The sequence below is a fragment of the Dendrobates tinctorius genome, unplaced genomic scaffold, assembly GCF_039654945.1.
Source record: "Dendrobates tinctorius isolate UK_male_01 unplaced genomic scaffold, ASM3965494v1 ptg000036l, whole genome shotgun sequence".
NCBI lineage: Eukaryota > Metazoa > Chordata > Amphibia > Anura > Dendrobatidae > Dendrobates > Dendrobates tinctorius.
The window spans coordinates 7573650-7600447 of NW_027361704.1; the positions used below are offsets into that span (position 1 = coordinate 7573650).

The 26798-nt window shown below is 44.4% G+C and overlaps 1 protein-coding gene across 3 annotated transcripts in view; it reads right to left on the reverse strand.

Moving 5' to 3' along the window:
* SLC4A9 (solute carrier family 4 member 9) overlaps positions 1 to 26798 on the reverse strand; it is a 983109-nt gene that overhangs the window by 859417 nt on the left and 96894 nt on the right. For all 3 annotated transcript variants that reach the window (XM_073573700.1, XM_073573698.1, XM_073573697.1), the window contains exons 2-4: positions 15263 to 15423; positions 12606 to 12755; positions 3001 to 3062 (exon numbers count right to left, since the gene is read on the reverse strand). In XM_073573700.1, the coding sequence (XP_073429801.1) occupies positions 3001 to 3062; positions 12606 to 12755; positions 15263 to 15423 (373 nt within the window). The remainder of the gene's footprint in view (positions 1 to 3000; positions 3063 to 12605; positions 12756 to 15262; positions 15424 to 26798) is intronic.

A 26798-nucleotide genomic window follows, 5' to 3' on the forward strand; every position in this document is an offset into this window, starting at 1 on the left:
TGAGCTTACCCGTGGCACAACTTCTCATTGGAGGTCGGAGGTCACATGCTCAGGTCCTCAAGTAGCTCAGATTGGACCATCAGGAAGGTCCCGAAAGGACGCTGCTATAAAAGGTTCACATGGCGGCTCGGCCATGCGCTAGTATAGACTCATATTGTTAATTGTGTGTGTGATGATGGATGCATGTGTACAGGTGACTGACTCATTAAGACTCCCTCCCTCTGGTTGTGTATGTGTGTAGGGCACTCAAGTTAGAGTCAGCGCCTACTAGTGGCATTGTCTTGCGCCACTCTGCTCCAAGTCACAGCACTTTTCTTAGCACCATATTGTGCCATTCAGCACAAGGCAACTCAGTACTGCAGTAAGTAGCTGCAACTCCCAGTGCGGCGCCGTGCGCAAGTCTTGCGCTTTCCTTGCCCTAGTCAGGGAGGTTAGTGGCGTCTGTCAGAGCGGTGCAGTGTGCACTTAGTGCGCTATATTCCAGCTATTATCCTGCTGGCACCGCAGCTGTGGTGCCGAGCACTAGTGTGTCTAGAGCAGAGGTCTCAAACACACGGGCCGCATGCAGCCCCAGAGGCAGTCATCTGCGGCCTGTGGTGCACTACATGTCCCACTCCCTGAGGCAGATAGATGGTGGAAGGCGCACATTCCGGAGCACGCGATGGCTGTTCTGTGTGCACAGGACCTGGGATGAGGTCACAGGAGGGGGAGGAGTCAGGCCTCAGTGTATGCAGGACACTGCTGTCTGTGCTTGTTGCCATGGTGCTGGATGTGGGTAAGTTTATGTGTGGGGTCAGGATGGGTTTACAGGGTGGATGTAGCAGAGTCGTGTGTATACGAGGTGGACAGAGCAGAGCCGTGTGTGCACGAAGTGTATGGAGTGCAGTCATGTGTGTACGAGGTGTGCAGAGTCCATGTGTGTATGAAGTGTATGGAGCGGGGTGTACGGAACAGAGCCGCGTGTGTACGAGGTGTACGGAGCGAAGCTGTGTGTGTACAAGGTGTACAGAGCGGAGCCGCGTGAGTATAAGGTGTACAGAGAGGAGCCACGTGTGTGCGAGGTGTACGGAGAGGAGCCACATGTGTACGAGATGTACGGAGCAGAGCCGTGTGTGTACGAGGTGAGCGGAGCCGCGTGAGTGCAAGGTGTACGGTACGGAGCGCGTGTGTACAAGGTGGACGGAGAGGAGCCACGTGTGTATGAAGTGTACGGCACGGGGTGTACGGAGCGGAGCCGCGTGTGTACGAGGTGTATAGAGCGGAGCCGTGTGTGTACAAGGTGTACGGAGCAGAGCCGCGTGTGTTCGGAACGGAGCCGCATGTGTACGAGGTGGACGGAGAGGAGCCGCGTGTGTACGAGGTGTGCGGAGTGGAGCCTTGTGTGTATGAAGTGTACGGAGCGGAGCCGTGTGTGTACAGAGCGGAGGCATGTGTGTACGAAGCGGAGCTGCATGTTGGACGCAGAGGAGCCGCCAGTGTACGAAGTGTGCAGAACCATGTGTGTACGAGGTGTGCGGAGTGGAGATGTGCGTGTACGAGGTGTGCTGAGCGGAAATGTGCATGTATTTTGGCATGGTGGGGCCCCATTTGAAAGTTTGCACCAGGGCCCATAACTTTGTAATTACGCCACTGCTCACGCTAGAAGAGAGGAGGAGTGCGACGCTCCGTAGTGGCTGTGGCCCTGCGTGACGACATCCTTCTGGCGCTGTGTAATGACATCACGCCAGCGCGCAGAGAGCGGAGGCGTGACTTTCCCCCTATTGCTGGATTTTGCAGGTGACTGTGGCTGTGCGTGTACAGCGAGATGATAGCGCTGACTCAAATACAGAGCTGACACTATCATCCGCTGAGGTAAGCTGTTCATCGCAGCTGACAACCTATTTGAATGGCCACGATCGGTATTAGCACCGATCGCCGCCATTTAACCCCTTAGATACCGCTATCAATTGTGACTGTATTAAGTTTGAAAGGAATGCGGACCGCCAGCTTAAATTTTTTTTTATGTGCGGCCCATTTACTCTGCTGAGTTTGAGACCCCTGGTCTAGAGGGACTCTAACCCAGTGTCTCAGGGGCAGTGTCTTGTGACTATACACTAGCGCTCACACTGCCGAGCTCTGTGAGCATAAACAGTCTACGGCATTTACATTTGGTGGCTGTGCGGCTCTGTGAGGTAACAGAGTCCGCCTCTGTACACACTGGGTGAGGTTAACCCCATGTGTCCCTCTATTATACCGCCATATAACATCCGCCATTACCGAGCAGCAGTTAACACCTCTGCACATTGGACCCCGGGCTGCGAACGCACCTAAATACCATCTTTATCATTTGGTGCGTTCCGCCAGCCCCTAACACTAAGTCTTGTTTGTTACTCTCCACAAGGAGAAATATTACCCCTTAGAGAAACAAATCATAAATACCTACAAACAAATTACTCCATCCAAATGCTTAAAAAAATCAGCTGTATCTTGAAGTGCTGAGATCTTGCTGTGTAGATTAGCCAATTGCAGATAAAATGCGGTTAAAAAATGCGGATAAAAAAATGTTTCTTAATGCACAAATAGACAAGAGGTTAAAATTGAGTCAAATGAAATTGCAGCATCTCTGGGGTTGTTGAGGACAGCTACATGATTGGAAGTCCATAAAAATATAGCATGATGAAAACTATTGTTTATTATGCTTTGCTTTTATATCGCCGTCAATATCCACAGCAATTTTCTGACAATATTATCACTGTCCCATTAGTGTTCACAATCTAAATATTGTTTTTTAACTTGGATTTGAAATGTTTTTTTTGCCAATTTTGTGTAGGAGTTTATTTTTTCAGAAATGAGTATAATCTTCAGTCACAAGTCAGGCTTTTAGCACCTGCAGCTGATTTTTCTGGGAATTTGAAAGGGGGTAGTATTTATGGGACAACCCCTTTAAATAGGGAAGACATTTTTTAAAGTACAGTATGACAGTATACTACTACCAGCTACTAAAAATATTTAGTTTTTTACCTGCTCACTTGAAGGCTTTTCAGGTAGTTCCAGAAAGGTGGTTTTTGGAGAAGTCTTCTTGCCTTCAATATAAAAATATGTTTTCACATAAACGGCAGACCAGAAGAATGTATGTATATAGACATAAACCAATGCAGACTCCAACTTTTCTGCTGCCTGAGACAAAAATTCAAATGACAACCTTCATCTACACGCTTCCCCTTGTCCCACCCCCAAAAAAGTGGGTTTAGCCCCCAAACACCGGGTGTTTGTCACGCTGTCATGTGCATGACAGCGCAACAAAAACTGCTTCTGATCAGTGGTAAAATTGGGTCACCCCCCCAGGGCTGCGGGGTACTCGGTACCGGGCCGGTGTCAGGGGGATGTGTCACAGCAGCGGTGACCCGGACCGTTGCCCTGGGCGCCCAAGTCAATGGCGGAATGTATATGGAGTTAATGGAATGGAATAGCTCGTGACGCCACCTGTGGTGCTCGGCAAGGGAGGTGTTAAGCCGACGCTGCAGACAGATCCTCTGGGACAGATGGTAGGATGCAGCAGTGATGGTATAGCCCTCCACAGGCAGATCTGATATCCCATGGCAGTGTAGTTGTAATGGCTGTGGAAAGGCGCAAGCAGTGTAAAGGATGGTACCCAGATGTAGTGGTGTTGAGCGGGTTGGCGCAAGAATGAATGGAGGACACCAAGGCTTGCAGTTCCAAAGCTTTACTCACAGTCTGCGGTACACAAGGGTGCCTGCCTCCGGGCCGTGTCATCCGGGTCAGAGACTCAGCCAACCTCCAGGCCAAATGGAAAGCTCCTCTCCAACACTCCGCCAACATGTACCTTTCCTGAACGACTCTTCTATTCGCCTTAAGATGTGATGATCTCCAGTACCGTGGTACTCTGGAGTTCCTCCTGTCAGATGTTCCTAACAATTCTACTCGTATGGCAGACAGCTGTAGCCTCTCTCGGGGACTCCTCTCACTGGAGTCCTGGCTCTCTATTCAGTTGCAGTTGTGCCCCGAGTCTTAGTTGGGAGTAGTGCATTTACAGCCAACTACTCCACCGGTGTCTGCTGCAGAACCATAAGTGTCCATACAACCTCGGGGACCGGGCCCCGGCCTTGCGCTGAGAACCTATAGGCAGGGTTCCTCTTCCAACCCACGTCTCTTCTCTGTTCTCCTACTCCTTCGTTCCGCACTGATCCTTCTCTCTCTTATGGAAGCTTAGATTGCAGTTCTACATCTTTCTCCTTCTGTGCCTTTCCCGTGCCAGCTGGCTCAGATCACTGAGGCAGCTGCAGCACTCCTTCCTCCATCCCTTCTTCCAGGGATCCCCACTCCTCCAGAGTGGCTTCCTTCCTCACTGACCTTCTGTCAGACTGAACTGCCTCAGACTGTCCTCAAATCCTACACTTTCCCCCTCTTTTATATATCTAAACTCCACCCACCTCCCAGCACATCCAGCATTCCATGCAGGGAACCACCAGAGGTGCTCTGCTACTCTCTAAGCACTAAGCTGCAATGTGGTTGTGCAGAACTACCCTGTTGTGTGGGGTGCGAGTGTTGGAGTGTGGAAAGGAGTTCCCACCTTACCTGGATGGTGGGGCACTACACCTTAGGAGAAGGTGCAGTACCTCTGTGGCGACTGAGCCTCAGGGGTGCCACAAAATCATTACCACCGATTAGACAGCCGCGAATCCCACATTGTCAAATGACAGCATGAGCCCACACCTGTGATCAGAGGTAAAAAGTTTACCTCCGGTCACTGGTGTTGGCTGATGGGACTACTGCTCCCATCAGCCTACATCTGCTGCCGCTAATAATTATTATTAAATAAAAAAATACCATGGGTTCCCCTGTATTTTTGATAACCAGCCAGACAAAACTGATAGCTGGGGGCTGCAACCCTCAGCTGTCAGCATTAGCAAGGATGGTTATCAAGAATAGAGGGGTGCCCATAATATTTTTTGAATTATTTAAATAAACTTTAAAAACACAGTGGGGGTCCCCCGATTTTTGACAACCAGCCAAGCTAAAGCAGACAGCTGGGGGATGGCATTCTCAGGTTGGTAAGGGGCCATGAATATTTTCACTCCTCAGCCTAAAAATAGCAGCCCATACCCACCCAGAAAAGGCACATCTATTAGATGTGACAATTCTAGCGCTTTGCCCAGCTCTTTCCACTTGCCCTGTAGTGGTGGCAAGTGGGGTTCATATTTGTGGGGTTAATGTCACTTTTGTATTGTCTGGCGACATCAAGCCCATGAGTTAGTAATGGACAGGCATCTGTAAGACACCTATCCATTACTTATCCTATAATTGTAGGGTAAATAAACACAGCCAATATAAAGTCTTTTTATTTGAAATAAAAACAAAACACACTTTTATTTTTTTATTTATAAATAAACACAGTTATATTCACCTAACGCCCATTCCATTGAATCCCTTGTCTTCTATTATAAAATAAAAATAAAAAAACAACCATATCCCTCACTTGTTTGACGTTCTGTCCCACACCAAAATCCATGTCTGGGGATAAACAGTTTTCAACCTGGACGGTGCCAAAATACAACTGTCCAGGCTTAGAACCACTGGGAGAAGCATCATCAGTGACTAGCGGTGACATGATCGAGGCTACTGCCGGTCACTGAGGTTGCGTGGGATGGTGGGATGTCGGGCTGCCTGGCTGGATGGATGAATGGCTAGATTTTTGGATGGATGGTTGAGTAATGGATGGTTGAGGGATTGAGGGATGGATGGAGGGATGGCTGGATCGATGGAGGGATGGATGGATGGATGGAGGGATGGCTGGATGGATGGATGAGGGATGGATGTATGAATGAGGGATGGCTGGAGGGATGGATGGATGGATGAGGGAGACATGAAAGGGTGGCTGGAATCCATAGTGTCCCACGCCGTAATCCATGTGTGCGACATGTGCTCTTCAGCATGAATGGTGGCATCATGCCACCATTTATGCTGAGAAGCAAGGAAGAATGAGTTGCAGCGAACAGGCCCCTAGACTATGGTAATCACCACTAGCACAGTGAGAAAAAGTCTCATGGTGCAGCGGTAAGTTCACGGTAGTTCACCGTGAGAAATTTCTCCCAATAAACTCACCTCTGCATGGTGACACTTTTTCTCACAGTGTGAGCGGTGATCCTATCGAGGTCACGGTAGCTCACTGGTCCGACTGGAAATGCAGCCTCAGTGACCTGTGGTAACCTCAATGATGACATTGCTGGTCATTGAGGCTGAGCTAGCAGCAGCTCAGTGGGGAAAATCAGGGGTTTTTAGCTTGGATGGTCACATCTTGGCACTGTCCAGGTTAAAAACTGTTCATCCCCAGATATGGATTAGGGTGTGGGACATAACAACGGACAGGTTAGGGATATGGTTGGTTTTTGCTGTTTTCTTATTTAGTCCAGGAGATGTTGGCTTCAAACAAATGGGAGTCAGGTGAGTATAACTGTTTGTTTTGCTAAAGTAAAAAAAAAGTAAATGTGTGTTTATTTCAAATACAGGACTTCATTATTGCTGTGTGTTTATTTACAATATAACTATAGGATTAGTAATGGATAGGTGTCTTATAGATGCCTCTCCATTACTAATCTGTGGGCTAGATGTCACCGGTAAAATACAAAGGTGACATCAACCCCACAAATATGAACCCCACTTGTCACCGCCACAGGGCAAGTGGGAAGAGCCGGGCAAAGTGCCAGAATTGTTGCATATAATAGATGTGACTTTTCTGGGTGGCTGCAGCCTGCTATTTTTAGTCTGTGGGGCAATATCCATAGCCCCTTACCAACCAGAGAATTCTAGCCCCCAGGTGTCTGCTTTAGCTTGGCTGGTTGTCAAAAATGGGGGCACCCCACAGGTTTTTTTTTAATTTATTAAAATTATTAAAAAAACAGCATAGGGACCCCTCTATTCTTGATAACCAGCCTTGCTAACGCTGACAGCTGAGGGTTTTATCCGGCAGGTTATCAAAAATACAGGGGACCCCATGTCGGGTTTTTTAATTATTTATTTAGAGCACAACTGATGAACTCCCATCAGCCACTGCCTCCTCTTGCTGTTATTAGCGGCAGCAGGCATAGGCTAATGGGAGCAGTAGTCACATCAGCCAACAACAGTGACCGAAAGTTAACTTTCCACCTCTGATTACAGCTGCGGGCTCACACTGTAAAATGACAGCATGGGAACCATGGCTATCTGACCAGCAGTAATGATTTTACCACCAATCAGAAGCAAAGTTTGCCACGCTATCATGCACATAACAACATGGCAAACATGGGATGTTCAAACAAAGCCCCCAGTCAAGTGAATGGGGTCCGGGTTTGGGTCCTGTTCTGTACTGTTCTGGTACTCAAACTTTTTTTTACCTGTCTGGTCGAACATGCTGAACTTCAACATCCAGTGGCCTGCCCAACTCTACTGCTAAGAATAGGAACATAAAGGCTTGTCTCGTTTTGCCAGAAAACATCTTGATGATCCCCAAGACTTTTTGGAGAATACTCTGAACTTTTTGGAAAGTGTATGTCCCATTACATCTGCCGTAGAAGCAACACAGCATTTCAGAAAAGGAACATCATACCAACAGTAAAATATGGTGCTGGTAGTGTGATCGTCTGTGGTGAACTGTTTTGCTGCTTCGGGACCTGGAAGACTTGCTGTGGTAAACAGAACTATTAATTCTGCTGTCTACAAAAAATTCTGAAGAAAAATGTCCTGCCATCTGTTTGTGACCTCAAGTTGAAGTGCACATGGGTTATGCAGCAGGACAATGATCCAAAACACTCCAGCAACTCCACCTCTGAATGGCTTAATAAAGACAAAATTAAGACTTTGGAGTGGCCTAGTCAAAGTCCTGACCTTAATCTGACCGATATGCTGTGGCTTGACCTTAAAAAGGCGGCTCATGCTCAGAAACCCTCCAATGTGGCTGAATTACAACAATTCTGGAAAGATGAGTGGGTCAAAATGCCTCCTGAGCATTGTAAAAGACTCGTTGCCAGTTATTGCAAACACTTGATTGCAGTTCTTGCAGTTAAGGGTGGCCAAACCAGTTATTAGGTTTAGGGGGCAATCACTTTCACACAGGGCCTTAATAATAAAGATCTTCATTTAAAAACTGCATCTTGTGTTTACTTGTGTTATCTTTGTCTAATTTTAAATTTGTTTGGTGATCTGAAACATTTAAGTAAAATAAAGAGAAGAGAAGTAAGAGAAAAAGAATAGGAACATCTGTTTGATGTCAGACGGGGAGTGTTCTGTCTCCAACATCTGATTCATAATCCTCGATTATCTGCTTGTTAATGTTTTCAGTGTTTTTGGCTCCATCTAGTGACCAGAGTCATAACCACAGTGTTATGGTGTTTTAATTTCACTTTGCTTGTACTTTTCCCTCCATTGCAGTGCATTCTGGTAAGCTTTTGCAGTGTATTCTGGTAAGGTTGCAATGCATCCTGGTAGCCTTTGCAAAGGATTATAGTTAGTTCAGCCTCCATTTCCCTCCAGTTCTCCATTTTCCTTCTGCCTGCATCTCATTTCTCTTCTCCCCTTGTGATAGCATCGCTGTTATGTATTTATGCTTCCTGCATGTAATTCCTGTCCCTTATTAGCCTGCTTAGTTAGTTCTGTCCTGGTTAGCTATTAGTGCAGATGTTAATTTATATTGCAATATGTATATAAGAATTTCTGATGTACCCTGTATTGACTGAATGTATATGTATGTTTTACTTGTGGCTTCGCCGCACCAATATACCATCACGTTTAATAAAGCACAGATTCAACTACAGTCTCCTTATTTGACCCCGGTATAGCGGTTTAGCTGACTGTATAAGCTACATGACTTCTGCTTCATTTAGTGAGGACAGAACATATTATATACTGTATATATACAGTATACTGTATATATTCTATCAATTATTTTCTGACAGGTCACGCTGTAAACTTACTAAACTTGCCTGATGAAATGTCGGGTTTTCCAGTAGTTGGGTGATTAAAACTTGGCACCTTGTGCCTTGTGATTTTTTTTTTTATCACACTCAGACTTGCACAGGTGAGTCTCACCCTATGTATGCGCCCACTTGTAATATGCTATGAATTTTTTTCTCAGTCCAATCCAAGCTGAGAAAAAAATGTGCAGATAAGCACTGAATCAATGGCTAATACTAGTCAGAGTGCAGTCCAATTTTTTTATCGGATTGCACTAGTCCGTTTTTAACACAAATGAGTATGAGCCCTTTGAACTCTATCCTGGTCTGGGTTTTTTTCTAGAGAATTGTTTTTAATGCATAATAAGATATCTTTTTAGTTTTTTTTTTATTATTGGTAATTGATTTAGGGACCCTTCTTTGACACTTTTTTCAGTTGGCTTGCATGTCATTTTACAGATATACAGCACTGGCAAAAATTAAGAGACCACTGCAAAATTTTCAGTTTGTCTGATTTTTCTCTTTATAGGTATATTTTTGAGTAAAATGTAAATTGCTCTTTTATTCTAGAAACTACTGACAACATGTCTTCGAATTTCAAATCACTAAATTTTGTATTTATTTTCAGAAAATGAGAAATGGTCAAAATAACAAAAAAATGCAGTACTTGCAAACCACAAACAATGCTAAGAAAACAAGTTCATAATCATTTAGAAACAACAATATGAATGTTGTAAGTCAGGAAGAGTTCAGAAATCAATATTTTGTAGAATAACCATGGATTTTTAATCACAGCTTTCATGTGTCTTGGCATGCTGTCCACCAGTCTTTCACACTATTTTTGGGTGACCTTATGCCACTCCCGGTACAAAAATTTATGCAGTTCTTCTTTGTTTGGTGGCTTGTGACTATCCATCTTCCTCTTGATTATATTCCAGAGGTTTTCAATGGGGTTCAGGTCTGGAGATTGGGCTGGTCATGACAGGGATTTGATGTGGTGGTCCTTCATCCACACATTGATTGACCTAGCTGTGTGGCATGGCACATTGTCCTGCTGGAAAAACCAGTCCTCAGAGTTGGGGAACATTGCCTGAACAGAAGGAATCAACTGTTTAACCTTGTGTGCGGCTTGATTCATATCTCCTTCGCAAAGCTTAATCTGCCCAATTCCAGTCTTGCTGAAGCATCCTCAGAGATTATCCCCAATCCTCCACCAAATTTCACAGTGAGTGCAAGACACTGTGGCTTGTACACCTCTCCAGGTCTTTATCTAACCATTCGATGACCAGGTCTTGGGCAAAGCTGAAAATTAGAATCATCAGAGAAGATTACTTTACTCCAGTCCTCTATGGTCCAATCCTTATGGTCTTTAGCAAACTTCAGCATGGCTCTCTTTTGCTTCTCATTGATGAAAGGCTTTTTTCTACTTTTACATGACTTGAGCCCTGCCTCTAGGAGCCTGCTACAAACTGTTCTTGCTGTGCACTTCACCCCAGCTTCCATTTGCCATTCCTTTTGTAGGTCACTTGATGTTATCCTGCTGCTTGATCTTGTTGCAATGTACTGCCGTCTTAGAAATTTTAAGGTTGGAGGCAACATGATGCTCACTGTATCCCTCTGCTAGTAAAGCCAGAATTGAATTGATCCCTTCTTTTCCTCACTCAAGACTTTTCAACCACTTTGGCATGGTTAAAAGTTATTTTTTCATTTCTATTACCGTATTTTTTGGACTATAAGACGCACCCCAATTTTCAGAAGGAAAATAGGGGGAAAAAAAGAATGTGTCAAATGGGGGTCTATCTTACAGTCCGAATTCAGCTTACCTGGGAAGGGATCCGGCACAGGTGGAGAAGTAGCCACAGGGGTCACTCAGTGGTCCAGGCTCGTGCGGTGGCGGCTCTGTGCTGGGGCAGGCCGGTTGTGCTGGGGCAGCTGCGCTGGGGTAGGTGCAGCTGTGCTGGGGCTGTGGCAGCAGCGCGCCGCCCGCTGCCACCACCGCACCGCAGAGCGCCGCCCACTGCCACCAGCGCACCAGCCAGAAGGTTAGTACCATGTATTGCGACCATAAGACGCACCCCCCACTTTCCCCCAAAATTTTTTGGGAAAAAAGTGCGTCTTATGGTCGGAAAAATACGGTACTTTTGGAATATTTCTAGCACTTGTTTTGCCATCCAGCTTGTCCTATTGCAAGAGGATTGTGATCACCACAGCAGGGTTTTTTTTATACTTTCCTTCATTAAATAAGATTTGGTTCAGGTGATCACCTAATCAGAAGCACATTAAGTAGAATGAGGTGTACTCTGGTTGGAATTCAACTGACACTGGAATGGAATGGCTGCCAGACATGTAGAGAAGCTGATTTTTACAAAACTGTGCAGTGGTCTCTTAATTATTGCCAGAGCTGTATATATGGTATTACATTATTAAAGTGCCATGAAATTAAAGAATCACTAGAGTCAAAGAGGAGCACATCACACCCCCAAGAGAAGCTTTTGCAAAACGGCTTAGGGGTTGGAGATGTGCGGCTGTCCTGTCTCTCCTAAGGTCCTGTCATTTAACAACTGTCTCAGGTGATGTACTCTTCTTTGACTTCAGTGATTCTTTAATTCCATTGCACTTTAACAATGTAATACCACATATTTATTTATAAAATCACTGTAGCAGTTTATATCAGCATATTTTGTTCCATATACCTTTATAGCAGCTTCACAAACTATTCTGACCTGTCCAAGCAGATTTCTTTATTGCAGTAAGCACTTTATATTTGGATCACCTGGTCCAGATACTATTTGGGACCTAATACTCAAGGAAGAGATCCCAAAAGGGAAAAAAAACACCAGATTCCCACGCTGCTATATTTCAACCATCAAATAGAGGAAATCCAGTAGACAGTAGAAATTGGTTCCAATATCAGTACTTTATTTATGGTACATACAGAGACAACGCGTTTCGAGGTCCATTCAGTGACCTCTTCTTCAGGTCGAATGTACAGGAATGAAGATAAATCAGAAGTTGGCGGTTTATATCATATCGAGGTTAAGCCCCCCCCCCGCTGTTCAGTCAGAGGCCAGGGAGACATTTCCAAGGAAGAGGAGAGATGTCAGCCGAACCCTTCAGCACCATCTGATATATTGGTATATGGCTACATTACTTTGCCCAAATATAAACTGTATTCCATGTATGACAGTATTGATGGACATTCTACACCCTGCTTTCCCCCCTTCTTGCACATCCCCTTTGGAGGTTTGTTCCCTCCCTGTTTTTCCCTTGTAGATTGTTTTTAACTATATACTAATAAATCATTGTTTTACTGTTTTTGCTGTAATCACTTTGTAACCTTTGGCAGTAAACTCTAGCTGTTGTGGATAATGTATCCCTCTGTCCTTTTATCTTACATATAACAGCTGAGAGGAGCTACAAAAACACAGATAAAAAGAGTTGTAAACACTTCATCAGAAACAGTCACTAACAGATTCTCAGATAACTCATTCTGCAGCCTGTACTAGACCGTACAACATAGGAACTAAAGAAAGCAAACACAGCAAAATTTGTGATAAATCCCAATGGCAAAAAATATCTTTATTCAAAAAATACATGCAATTTACGTAAATAAAAATCCTGAAGGTATTCGTTTTCTTTAATAAAGTGACGTTTAGTTGACATACAAAATAGGAAACCTACCTTTATGTGATAGTTTAATAGCATCTTTTATCCTGTTCCTGTATGACTTTTTTATGTGGTGTTCATGTCCTTTAAGAAGCGTATACAATATGTTTTCATTTTCCTCTTCAATTGTTCTGTCTGTACAAATCTTTTGTTTTAGAGTGTGCTCTGGAAAAAAAAAAGACAATAACTTTCAAAATGTAAAACACATGTTTACAAACAGGAAACATGCAATTAATTTAATAGCTAGAACACTGTCCCCGCCTGCGGACAAATCAAACATCTATAGGAAGTCAGAGAGAAGCCTTGACTTCCCCTTGATGTTCGATTTGTTCAAAGGCGGGGACAGTGACACCAGCTTTGATTGGGCGCAGGGCTCATGTGTCATACCAAATGCACGGGAGCCCTGAGAATGCGAGTGCCAATATTGCTGGAATGGCGAGTATAAGTGTTTTTATTTTATCTTGACAGCAAGACTTTCATAAATTCTGGGAAAATCTGCCATGGTTTACCATTGATACAAACAAGGCAACTACCATCACACAGAACCATTTAGGTGCATGACAGTTTTATAAATATCTGTGAGGCTATCATCCCAAGTCAAGAGATCTGCAGCCATTTTGAGCATTGTAGTCGTCTGTGCTCCCTGGCTCATATTTAGCTCTAGATCTTCCTGTTCATTGCGTCCTGACACTTGGCTCAGCAACCTGAAGATGAGCCTAGTAGCAAATCAGGTATAATCTATTGAATATCCAAAAGAAAACAACAAATTGAGAAAGAATAAATTATCCCAATCAACAATCATTAGAGTTAGTCCTAACACTTTAAAGAGGATCAGCCACAAGATCAAAAAGTGGCGAATTTTGTTCACAGGATTGTCTTGGGGACAAAGGAGACATACCATACATTTGGTGCAATCTAAAATATGACACACAACTTGTATAATATAAACAATTCAAATTTTATTAATAAATTATATTAAAAAAAAATCATTACATGAAAAATAAAGAACAGAAAAGGGAATAGCAACCCAACAAAAAATACAAGACAAAATATAAAATATAAGTAAAAATTTACAGGAGATGGGCCAAAAAATAGAAAATGTGAAAAAAAAACCCAAAATATGGTATCAGCCAGCAACAGGTAAGTAAAATAAAAGAGAAAATATATATACCGTATCTCTTAATAAAACCTGTGGTGGTACAATCCAAACTCCCTTCAGTTGATCTATGATCTATAATAATACTCAAAAATGAGTCAGATTATACAAAAAGAATTACTATCAATAAAAAACTTCCAAACAGATTTGACAAAAAAAATTGTGATAAAATGCCTAGTGCTTAAAGATCGTAGCAAATATATGAATATTGAATGAGCAATGCATGGATAGGTAAACATAACAAAAAATCAAAAAAATCAAACATAATATAGATTTGTATTGAAAGTGACATGTGCCTACCTTTTGCAAATCACTAATAATACAGGTAAAGGGTTTTTTTAATCATAAATATTGTACCTAATAGGAGTAACGGAAAGGGGGAGAGGACTGTAAACCATACAGACCCAGATGCTCACTGTGAGGCACATGCAGTGAACATCTGGGTCAGTATTATTATTATTATTATTTATTGTTATAGCGCCATTTATTCCATGGCGCTTTACATGTGAGGGGGGTATACATAAAAACAAGTACAATAATCTTAAACAATACAAGTCATAACTGGTACAGGAGGAGAGAGGACCCTGCCCGCGAGGGCTCACAATCTTCAAGGGATGGGTGATAATACAGTAGGCGAGGGTAGAGCTGGTCGTGCAGCGGTTTGGTCGATCGGTGGTTACTGCAGGTTATAGGCTTGTCGGAAGAGGTGGGTCTTCAGGCTCTATATGGCTTACAGTCCTCTTCCCCTTTCCGTTACTCCTATTATGTACAGTATTTATGATTAAAAAACCCCTTTACTTGTACTATTAGTGATTTGCAATAGGTAGGCACGTGTCACTTTCAATACATAGTGTTTGACAAGTGTGACCAATTTTTTGCTATTGATGCTGCCTATGCATCAATAGCTCCCGGCAAGTCCCGTTCCCAGCGATGCCTTGCGACAATGACCCCAGATGACGTAGCATCACGCAAGACCGCTACGTCATCACAGGTCATTGTCAACAGGGATATGGTACCCAGGGCCTGGAGGACAGTCTTCTCTCCTCCAGACCCTGGGTACCATTCTCACATAATCCACCTACTTTGCGCATGGTGGGCATAGCCACATGCGGAAAGTAAGCGGATCAATGCATTCCTTTCCGCACAAAGAATGATCATGCTGCGTGTTTTCTGCGATGCGATTCCGCAGCGGAAAAATACGCAGCATTACCACAGCATGTGCGGAATGCCATTGAATTCAATGGGTTGCATTTTGTATAAGTTTTTGCAGCATTTTCACTGCTTCTTCGCAGCGAAAAAAACGCAAAAAAACGCTTACAATCCGCAACTTGTGCACATAGCCTTAAAATTCAAGGGAGCTGCATTAATAAAGTGTTATAACTTATCAATTTCCACCTGGTGACAGAGACTCTTTATGTGCATTGTCCAGTGAGTTAAAGTTAGTTAGAACATTAGAAATACGATTGTTTTGTGCTGTCTAATTAAGCTGATTCATTACCGCATTTCAATTACTTACCGACAATGTCTTTGAATGTGTTATTTTCTACATCCAGTGAAATAATTCCTCTTTCAAAACATGTTCTTAACTCAAATAAACTATGCAATGAAAGTGTGGTAACGTGGGGTTTACTCCATCTCTCTCCTCCATCTTCAGTTTTCTCTTCAAACCTAATCCACCTGTTTAATAAGCAGAACAAATGTTATAAACAACTATTTAAGTTTAAGTAAAACTAATACAATTAATTCTAACTTATTTAAATAATGAAGATTTCATTAAAATATTTTATGGGATAAAATTGAAGGGTTTGTCCGAATATGTGATAAAAATTGCCTACAACAAATTTTTCAAGATGCAACCCCTTAGTCACTTGTCAGGACAGGTTTCAGCCTGAAGCAACACTGCTTGAGACATTTGTCTAGACTGTACAGCATCACGAATAGACATAACTAATCTACTCAAACAGTCATGAACCAGGACTGTTGGAGTGGAAAATAGAAAATTAATTTCTCCTTGGATGACTGAGCACAATAGACTTTTTCTCCAGCCTCAGTCATGCTTTATGCTCTGTTAAGCCCCCGTTACACACTGCGATATCGTTAGCAATATCGCTGTAAAGTCACCGATTTTGTGACGTTGCAGCGATATTGCTAGCGATATCGCTGCATGTGATACTTACCTCCGACCGGCTCCCCCGCTGGTTATCGCTGATCGCGCGAGAAGGTCCTGGACCATTCCTCGTCGGTCACTTCCTGCTGGGCTTCCTGTGGCGCCGATGAGCGACGCGTGGAGCCGGGCGGGAGGACGCTAGATCGCCGCGTCTGACAGGTAAGTAGCGATCCCCGTCCCCAGCGATGTCGCTGGTGAGATCTGCCTGTGTGGCAGCTCACTAGCGACCACCTAGCGATGCACCAGCGATCCTGACCGCGTCATATCGCTGGTCGGGATCGCTGGTGCATCGCTAGGTGTAACGGTACCCTTAGTCACCTTGCTCAGCTGTAAACCTATCAGACTGACTCATCAGAATGTGTTTACAAATGAGCAAGACTCAAGTTTGCAAAAAAAGCTTGTTGTGCTCAGTCAATTGAGAATGAGTTTTTTTCTCCAACACCAATTTTGCTCTGAAGCTGCGTGAGCAGATCAGTTATGTTTGTTCACGAGTCAAGACACATGTCTCAAGCAGTGTTTATTCAGATTGCAACCAATCCTGACATGTGAATAGGAAAGGTTGCAGCTTGAAATATATGACAGCAGCTGTTTTTGTCATATTCTTGGAGAACCCTTTTCCGGGAGTAAGAAATTTTGACCTATCCTAAAGATATGAAGCCCAGCATGTGCCAATCATCACTAACTAATTTCCAGACAACACGTTTATTGCTTTCCCCAACATCCCTACATGTTCATTGGGTGCACCATTATGGAGCAGGTTCCTGTAAGAGAATGGTTAGCTATAACATACTGAGCTGCCATGATGAACCAGGCAACCATCTTGTCAAAGTTAGAAAACAACAGATTCAACTTTTACAATAGAACTAATAAGATGTACTTTGGAAAAGTGGATGTAAAATGAGATCATGTCTGCTAGCAGACTGAGCGGACGTGCATAAAGGAAAATCGGATCAATAGGGGAATAGGGTTAACAAATATAAGGTCAATGTGTGTATGTGTGATAGTGTTGGTAGAGAACAAATTCATTAAAATGTCAAATGCAGGAATTTATGGATCAAGTCTGGAAGCAGTGATAAGATGAAGGACAGTAGCTATAGACAACAATGACTTTTATGGGTTTTAGAGTTGTTTGGGGAAACGTTAATTAATGTCGTCGTATTATGTCATTATATTCTCTGTTCTAAAACACATGTTTCTCTAGAATGATCATGTAAATGCCCTCTGCGGCAAAATGCAGCTTTCTTTGTTTGTATTATGTATAAAAAGGCTCCCATGACTTAGTACGGGGCCTTTCCATCGCCAGACTTCTCAGCGACTCTTCGCCCATCTGGATCCCTGTTTTGTGTCTGCATACTGTATCTCAACTGACTTTCTGTACCTGTTCTGCTGTGTATCTCCTAATAAACATCAACCTCAGCTTGATAAGAGGATTGTCTACATCTTTTTCCCAGCTCTTCCAGCTCTCAGTAAGGACTTTTTCTTACAGTTCCGGTACGCAATGTGTGCGCTGTGAGGACTCAGAAATCTGACATCGCATAGAGTAACAGCAGACTTGAACCCCAAGTCTCGACAACCCTTTTAAAACTAAACAATTAGATACCTTATGTCTTAAACTGGAAAAAGATTTATTGCCTATTTATTGAATTTATTCATACCTCAATGTATTATATATTTATGGATTTGTGCTGTCTGTATTTAATAATGATTTAGCCATTGACATTTAAATTGCATATTCTCATTTTTTTAATATGTGTACTATAAGGTATGTACAGACTTAGTTTAAGTCTAATTTTCTGTGTACAAATGTGAAGGTTCTTTCTTATCGGTGCATAGTACTTCCTTATAAAGCATACAGTATGTATACTAATTATCTTTGTCTATGATGAAGAGCAGTAATGCTTGAAACTTTTAAGATGAACATGTACCTGTTTTAAAAGTATCTCAATAGAAGTGCCGGATTTCTGAAAAAGTTTTCTTCCATATCTTGGAGCCAGAAAGATATCCAGGGCACATGCAGTTCTGAGGAATACAAACCTAGCTTCTTGGGTAAAATATATAGTGGAGCATTTCTTGTTTTTCATATATATTAATGAAGGGATCTCAGGCATAAGATTCACCTACACCAACATCGCATAGCACTCGGCCCAGTGTTAATCTATGAGGCAGCACAGATCACTGTTTATTTTCTCGGGCATATTCAGCATGCGTGTAAAATAGTGTATGCGCATATTGGCCGAGACTCGCCAATGCAAGTCTATGGGTGTGAGAAAAAAAAATTGCACAGCACTCGGACCATGTGAGTGCTGTCCGATTTTTACTCACCGATAAAAAGCCAGCAGTTTATGTGTCACATACAATAAAATCACACTAAGGTTGGTTTCACAATAGCGTTTTTTTGCGCTGCGCCTCGTGCGCTATCTTGCGCATGCGCATTGCTCCCCTATCTTTAACATGGTGGGCACATGGTATAGCAAATGCGTTCATGTGTGTTTTCGTGCTCTGCGTTTTTTCCAGGTGTGCGCCCAGGTGCTCAAGATGCTACATGTTGCATTTTTCTAATGCAAAATCCCAGCAGCAGAGATCATTACAGATAGTGGTGAATATTTTACACCACAGACAGGCATTAGCCCATGGAAAACGCCAATACATATATGAACACACCAGAAAAAAGGAGTCTAAATCCACCAATAAAATTAATTCAATATTTTAATAGTACTCAACAGAAATGTATACAATACATAGACACAAATGAACAACCATATATATATGACAATGCGTTACAAAGAGACTAAAGGGGGTTTTACACATAGAGATATCGCTATAATGTCACCGATTTTGTGACGTTATAGCGATATCGCTAGCGATATCGCTATGTGTGATACTTACCTCCGACCGGCTCCCCCGTTGTCCATCGCTGATCGCACGAGAATGTCCGGCTCCATTTCTCGTCGTCAGCTTCCTGCTGTGACGACAAGCGACGCGTGGAAGCGGGCGGGAGGACGTCAGGATCGATGTGTGTGAAAGGTGGGTATCATGCGCTGCGTCGCTGCTGCATCGCTGTGAGGTCTGCCTGTGTGACAGCTCACTAGCGATCATTTAGCCATGCACCAGCGATGCAGACCGGGTCGGTTCGCTGGTGCATTGCTAAATGTAAAGGGGCCTTAAGGTGCAACTATGTGCAGGGTTGCTAAAAGCAAACAAGATTATCATATCTAGAGCCAGTGCCATTATACACCAGAGGCCCCATGGATACTAATTAGCATTGGTAAAGTAATCCCCTAGTGAGGTGTGAGTTACAAAGTAATCCTTTGCTAATAGTCCTCAGGTCATAACCTCACAGTCATTGCTCACCCATTTGCTGTCAGGACCGCTGCACACTGTGCCCCTACGCGCGTTTCGCGTGGGCTTCTTCCAGGAGCTGCTGCGGTGTCTGCTGTCTAAGGCTGTGTGCACACGATGCAGATTTGCAGCGGTTCCGCAGCGGATTTTACCGCGCAGAAACGTTGCATTTCTGCATTGTGATGTACAGTAGCCTTAAAATCAATGTAAAAAAAACCACTGTGCAGACGCTGCGGATTTATCCGCGCGGTTTTCCCGCGGTACAAAATCCACAGCATGTTACTTCTTTTGTGCGGTTTTCCATCTCCCCTGTCACCAAATCCGCAGGGGGAAAACCGCGATGGAAAACCGCACAAAAACCGCATGAAAACCGCATCAAAAATGGAAGAAATCCGCAGGAAAAATGCAGGTCATTTGACCTGCGGATTTCTTCCATTCTGCGCGGAAAAATCCGCAGGGCCAAAAAGTACGTGTGCACTCAGCCTAAAGGTCCTCCATAATGTAGGCCACTTACAGGTTCCAAATCATGCGCTAATCCGCGGCGCATGTATCCGGGTCTATGAACCGGATGTGACGTCACACCCGGCGCCAGGAAGACCGCGCGCGTCACAGGAATACCCAGTGACACGCACACATCATCCAGCAGCGTCACTGGGACGCCCCCAGCACAGCGTCACCGCAGACATGCGCACTAGCGATGAAAATAGTAATTGCACATCACACTGGGGGATTAATCATAGGATCCTAAAAACAGATAGCTTACTGTATATAGGCTTGCCATCACATTATATTGAATGGTATATCCCAAACATATTGTGTTAGATAAAAATGAGGTACTGCATCAACTTATCAGCATTATCAACTGCAAATACATCAATATATAAAGTGACAGTGCAAAACAATAATATATCACAAAGGTGACAAAATAATAGTGAATATGACAATAAAATATATATATTTTCACAGCTACCATCTCTTGGCAGATGGATTTTCGTGAATGAGAAAAGCTATGGCGTACGCAACTGGACAAAGTATTCGATGGAGTCTCTGGTGCATCTAATGATTTTAACCCCTTCACCCCCAAGAGTGATTTGCACGTTCATGACCGGGCCAATTTTTACAATTCTGACCTCTGTCCATTTATGAGGTCATAACTCTGAAACGCTTCCATGGATCCCGGTGATTCTGACATTGTTTTCTCGGGACATATTGTACTTCATGACAGTGGTAAAATTTCATTCAAATAACTTGCGTTTATTTGTGAAAAAAATGGAAATTTGGTGAAAATTTTGAAAATTTTGCAATTTTCCAACTTTGAATTTTTATGCCCTTAAATTACAGAGATACAGCACACAAAAAACTTGATAACTAACATTTCCCACATGTTTACTTTACATCAGCACAATTTTGGAACCAAAATTTTTTTTTGTTAGGAAGTTATAAGGGTTAAAAATTGACCAGCGATTTCTCATTTTTGCAACACCATTTTATTTTTACGGACCACATCACATTTGAAGCCACTTTGAGGGGTCTATATGATAGAAAATACCCAAAAGTGACACCATTCTAAAAACTGCACCCCTTAAGGTGCTCAAAACCACATTCAAGTAGTTTATTAACCCTTTAGGTGCGTCACAGGAATTTTTTTGAATATTTAAAAAAAAAATGAACATCTAACTTTTTTTTCACAAAAAAAATACTTCTGGTTCAATTTTTTTTATTTTACCAATGGTATCAGGAGAAATTGGACTGCAAAAGTTATTGTGCAATTTGTCCTGAGTACGCTGATACCTGACATGTGGGGGGAACGACTGTTTCGGCACATGGCAGAGCTCAGAATGGAAGGAGCGCCGTTTGACTTTTTCAATGCAAAATTGGCTGGAATTCAGATCGGACGCCATGTCACGTTTGGAGAGCCCCTGATGTACCTAAACAGTGGAAACCCCGTACAAGTGACCCCATTTTGGAAACTAGACCCCCCCCAAGGAACTTATCTAGATATGTGGTGAGAACTTTTAACCCACAAGGGCTTCACAGAAGTTTATAACGTACAGCGGTACAATTAAAAAATCATATTTTTTCCACAAAAATGATCTTTTCACCCCAATTTTTATTTTCCCAAGGGTAACAGGACCCTACATGTTATTGTGCAATTTGTCCTGAGTACGCTGATACCCCACATGTGGGGGTAAACCACTATTTGGGCGCATGGCAGAGCTCGGAAGGGAAACAGCGCCATTTGACGTTTTTGGCTGGAATTGAGATCGGACACCATGTCGCGATTGGAAAACCCCTGATGTACCAAAACAGTGGAAACCCCCCACAAATGACACCATTTTGTAAACTAGACCCCCCAAGGAACCTATCTAGATGTGTGGTGAGCACTTTGAACCCCCCAGTGCTTCACAGAAGTTTATAACGCCGGGCGTGAAAATAAAAAATTCGTATTTTTTCCACAAACATGATCTTTTAGGCACCATTTTTTTTATTTTCCCAAGGGTACCAGGTGAAATTGGACCCCAAAAGTTGTTGTCCAATTTGTCCTGAGTAGGCTGATACCCCATATGTGGGAGAAAACTACTGTATGGGCACACGTCGGGGCTCGGAAGGGAAGTAGCGACGTTTTGGAATGCAGACTTTGATGGAATGGTCTGCGGGTGTCATGTGCGTTTGGAGAGCCCCTGATGTACCTAAACTATTTAAACTCCCCACAAATGACCCCATTTTGGACACTAGACCCCCCACGGAACTTATCTAGATGTGTGGTGAGCACTTTGAACCCCCAAGGGCTTCACAGAAGTTTATAACGCTCGGACGTGAAAATAAAAAAATCATTTTTTTCCACAAAAATGATATTTTTGCCCCCAATTTTTTATTTTCCTAAGGGTAACAGGAGAAATTGGACCCCAAAAGTTGTTTTGCAATTTGTCCTGAGTAGGCTGATACCCTATATGTGGGGGTAAAACACTGTTTGGGCGCATGGCAGAGCTTGAAAGGGAAGGAGCACCATTTGACTTTTTCAACTCAGAATTGGCTGGAATTGAGATCAGACGCCATGTTGCATTTGGAGAGCCCCTGATGTGCCCAAACAGTGGAAACCCCCAATTCTAACTCCAACCCGAACCCCAACACACCCTAACCCTAATCTCAGCCCTAACCCTAGCCCTAACCCTAGCCCTAACCCTAGCCCTAACCCTAGCCCTAATGGGAAAATGGAAATAAATACATTTTTTTTATTTTATTATTTTTCCCTAACTAAGGGGGTGATAACGGGGGGTTTGATTTACTATTTATGGCGGTTTTTATGTTTGGCAGCTGTCGCACGCTAAAAGACGCTTTTTATTGTAAAAATAGTTTTTGCATCACCACATATTGAGAGCTATAATTTTTCCATATTTTGACCCACCAAGTCATGTGAGGTCTTATTTTTTGCGGGACGAGTTGACGTTTTTATTGGTACCATTTTCGGGCACGTGACATTTTTTGATCGCTTTTTATTCCGATTTTTGGGACGCAGAATTAACAAAAACCAGCGTTTCATGAATTTCTTTTGGGGGGGTGCGTTTACACCGCTCCGCGAGCGGTAAAATTAATAAGGCGGTTTTATTCTTCGGGTCAGTACGGTTACAGCGATACCTCATTTAGGTCATTTTGTTATGTTTTGGTGGTTTTATGCAATGAAAACTATTTTACAAAGTATACCAGGCAGGTAAACGGAAACCTGAACAGATTTATCATGTAAATCTGATAAAACCCTGGAAAGATCGGTCTGCCTTGTCAGCGGAGCTGGCCCGGCCCGTCTGCACGCATACCGTACCGGAGGGACGGGTTGCAGAGACTCTCTCGGAGCGGCAAAAGACTGAGGTCAGGCAGTTTCTACTTCACAACCAAAAGTTTTTCTCAGAAAAACCCGGGCAGACTACGCTAATGAAACATGACATCGTAATGGAACCTGGTGTCACTGTTCACGTGAAACCCTACAGAATTCCGGAAGCGCGCCGTGAAGCCGTTTCCCGAGAAGTGAAGGCAATGTTAGAGTTAGGTGTCATTGAGGAATCGCACAGTGCTTGGTCCAGCCCGATTGTGTTAATTCCTAAACCGGACAGCACCATCCGGTTCTGCAATGACTTCAGGAAACTGAATGCGGTCTCAAAATTTGATGCCTACCCTATGACACGGGGCGACGAGTTAATAGATCGGTTAGGAAAAGCCCGGTATATTACGACCCTAGATCTAACAAAGGGGATCCCTCTGGCTGAGGCTGCCAGAGAAAAGACGGCATTTGCTACACCGGAAGGTTTATTTCAGTATGTGTATATGCCGTTTGGACTGCACGGGGCACGGCGACCTTCCAGAGACTGATGGATCGAGTCCTGAGGCCACATAGGCGGTACGCTTCGGCCTATTTGGATGACATTGTCATTTACAGCTTGGACTGGGAGACTCATCTCCAGAAAGTACAAGCTGTGATTGACGACCTGTGGGAGGCAGGTCTAACCACGAACCCCAAGAAATGTCACATCAGGCTAGAAGAAGCCCGGTATTTGGGGTATGTAATTGGGAGGGGTGTTGTTAAACCCCAAGTTGATATGATTCAGGCGGTTCAGGACTGGCCACAACCTGTCAACAAGAAGCAGGTGCAAGCCTTCCTGGGGATCGCCAGCTATTATCGCTGGTTCACACCCAATTTTGCAGCCATCGCTACCCCCCTGACGGATCTTACAAAAGGGAAAGACTCCGTCATGATTAAATGGAGTTTAGCGGCTGAAGAAGCCTTCCATAGCCTAAAACGGGCACTTTGCTCTCAGCCCGTACTGGTGATTCCGGACTTCCGCAGCGAGTTTGTGGTACAAACGGATGCCTCTGATACCGGTATCGGGGCCGTACTCTCACAAGTGAGGGACGGAGTGGAACACCCAGTCCTCTATCTCAGCAGGAAGCTGTATAAACACGAGCAAAGGTATGCAGTCATAGAAAAAGAGTGCCTCGCCATTAAGTGGGCTCTAGAGGCCCACAAATATTACCTGGTGGGCTGAAAGTTCAGGCTGCTCACTGACCATGCCCCTCTCAAGTGGATGCACTTGAACAAGGAACGGAATAGCCGGGTGACCCGGTGGTTCCTTGCCCTGCAAGCCTACACTTTTACGGTGGAGCACCGCCCAGGGGTACAGATGGGGAATGCAGATGCCCTGTCCCGAGTGCACTGTTTGGCGGGTGTCATTGCTCGACCGGAGTGGTCTGAGCAGAGGGGGGGATATGTGAGAATCATGTGGGAATAGTGGATGAGGGCAGGTATATCTCGCCCAGATTCCTTTCCTATGTGGCCTAGTCTGGTCAGTATCGCACCTGCTTACTAATGAATAATGGAAGGTGGATATAAAAGGATGCCAGGTGGTTGTGTGAGTGTCTCAGCCTGGGAATACAGAGAGCCTGTCTGTGTGAGAGACACACGTGAGTGAAAGCAGTGCCCACTGCAACTGTGGTTTGGCTGGACGGGATAAGCCCGCCAGTTGGTAGTTAGGTGGTACCTTGTTTAGTTAGTGTCGGACAGGCAAGGATTTGTTTTATGTTTTATTTCTCTATGCATTGCTTTCACCATTAATAAACCTGACCCAGTGTCAGTTATACCCGAATCCCAGCTCTGCGCCTGAGTTTCATGCTGAACGCACGTGACCTTTGACCCCAGCAAAGACAATCCCGGAGTGTTTTATTACACAAGCCTATATAAGTTATCTGTTTTTAGGATGCTATAATTAATCCCCCGGTGTGATGTGCATTTACTATTTTCATCGCTAGTGCGCATGTCTGCGGTGACGCGGTGCTGGGGGCGTCCCACTGGCGCTGCTGGATGATGTGTGCGCATCACTGGGTATTCCTGTGACGCGTGCGGTCTTCCTGGCGCCGGGTGTGATGGGTCGCCCTCCCAGGGTTGTGGGGCACTCGGTACCGGGCCGGTGTAAGGGGAATGTGTCACAGCAGCGATGACACGGTCCGTGGCCCTGGGCGCCCAATATCAATGGCGGTGATGTTAATGGTGTTAAAGTTTATATGAATAGTTCGTGACGCCACCCGTGGTGTTTGGCAAGGGAGATGGTAAGGCAACGCTGCATACAGATCCGCTGGGACTGATGGTGTGGTGCAGCAGAGATGGTGTAGCTCCCCACAGGTGGAGCTGTAGTCCCAGGGCAGTGTAGGTGCAATGGATGAGGAGAGGCGCAGAATGGTATGGATGCTGGCACCCAGGTGTAATGGTGCGAGAATAACTGGAGGACACCAGAGTATGCAGTTCCAAAGCTTTACTCACTGTTTGCAGTTCACACAACTGCCTGCCTCCGTACTGTGTTCTCCAGGTCAGGGCTCCAGCCAACTTCCAGGCAGGATAGAATTCTCCCTTCCACACTCCGCCAACATGTACCTTCACTGAACGACGCTCCAATGCGCCTTTAGGTGCGAAGCACTACAGTACTTAGTTACCCTGGAATGCCTCTCTCTAGGTGTTCCTAGTCTTTACTTGTATGACAGACAGCTGTAGCCTGCTTCGGGGACTTCACTCTGCGTCCCGGCTCTCTATTCAGTTGCTGTTGTGTCCCAAATCTATGATGGGAGCAAGGCGTTAGTGGCTCACTACTCCTCCGGTGTCTGTTGCCGGACATAAAGATCCAATCAACCTCGGGGACCGGGCCCCGACCTTTGCGCTCTCTGGACTGGAAGGGTTCTCTATCTTTCTTCAACCAGCTTCCCACCGTCCATCTATTCTCCTTTGTTCCGATCTGTTCTCTCTCTCTTATGGAAGGTTAGGTTATCAATCTTACCAGTCTCTTTCTCTGTCCTTCCCGTGCCAGCAGCCCAGATCATTGGGACCTGCTGCAGCACGTCCCTCAGACATCCATCTTCTCTCTCCTCTCACCAACTACTCCCTCATTCTCACTCTTCCCACTCTTTTGTATCATCTCACTCCACCCGTCTCCCAGCACATCTCGTGTTACGAAGTAGGGTTCCACGAGGGGTGCTCTGCCAACCCCCAGCCTGAAGCTGTTAGGTGGCCCCACTGAACTATCCTGTGTGTAGAATGTAGGTGTGGAGCGTGGTCAGGAGTTCCCACCTTACCTGGATGGTGGAGCACTACACCTTAGGAGAAGGTGCAGTACCTCTGTGGCGACTGAAGCCTCAGGGGCGCCACATGTGACGTCACATCCGGTTCACGGACCCGGATACATGCGCTGCTGATTAGCGCATGATTTGGAACCTGTAAGTGGCCAACATTATGGAGGACCTTTAGACAGCAGACACCGCAACAGCCCCCGGAAGAAGCCTACGCGAAATGCATGTAGGGGTGCAGTGTGCAGCGGTCCTGACAGCAAATAGGTGAGCAATGACTGTGAGGTTATGACCTGAGGACTATTAGCAAGGGATTACTTTGTAACTCACACCTCACTGGTGGATTACTTTACCAATGCTAATTAGTATCCATGGGGCCTGTGGAGTATAATGGCACATAATCTTGTTTGCTTTTAGCAACCCTGCACATAGTTGTACCTTAGTCTCT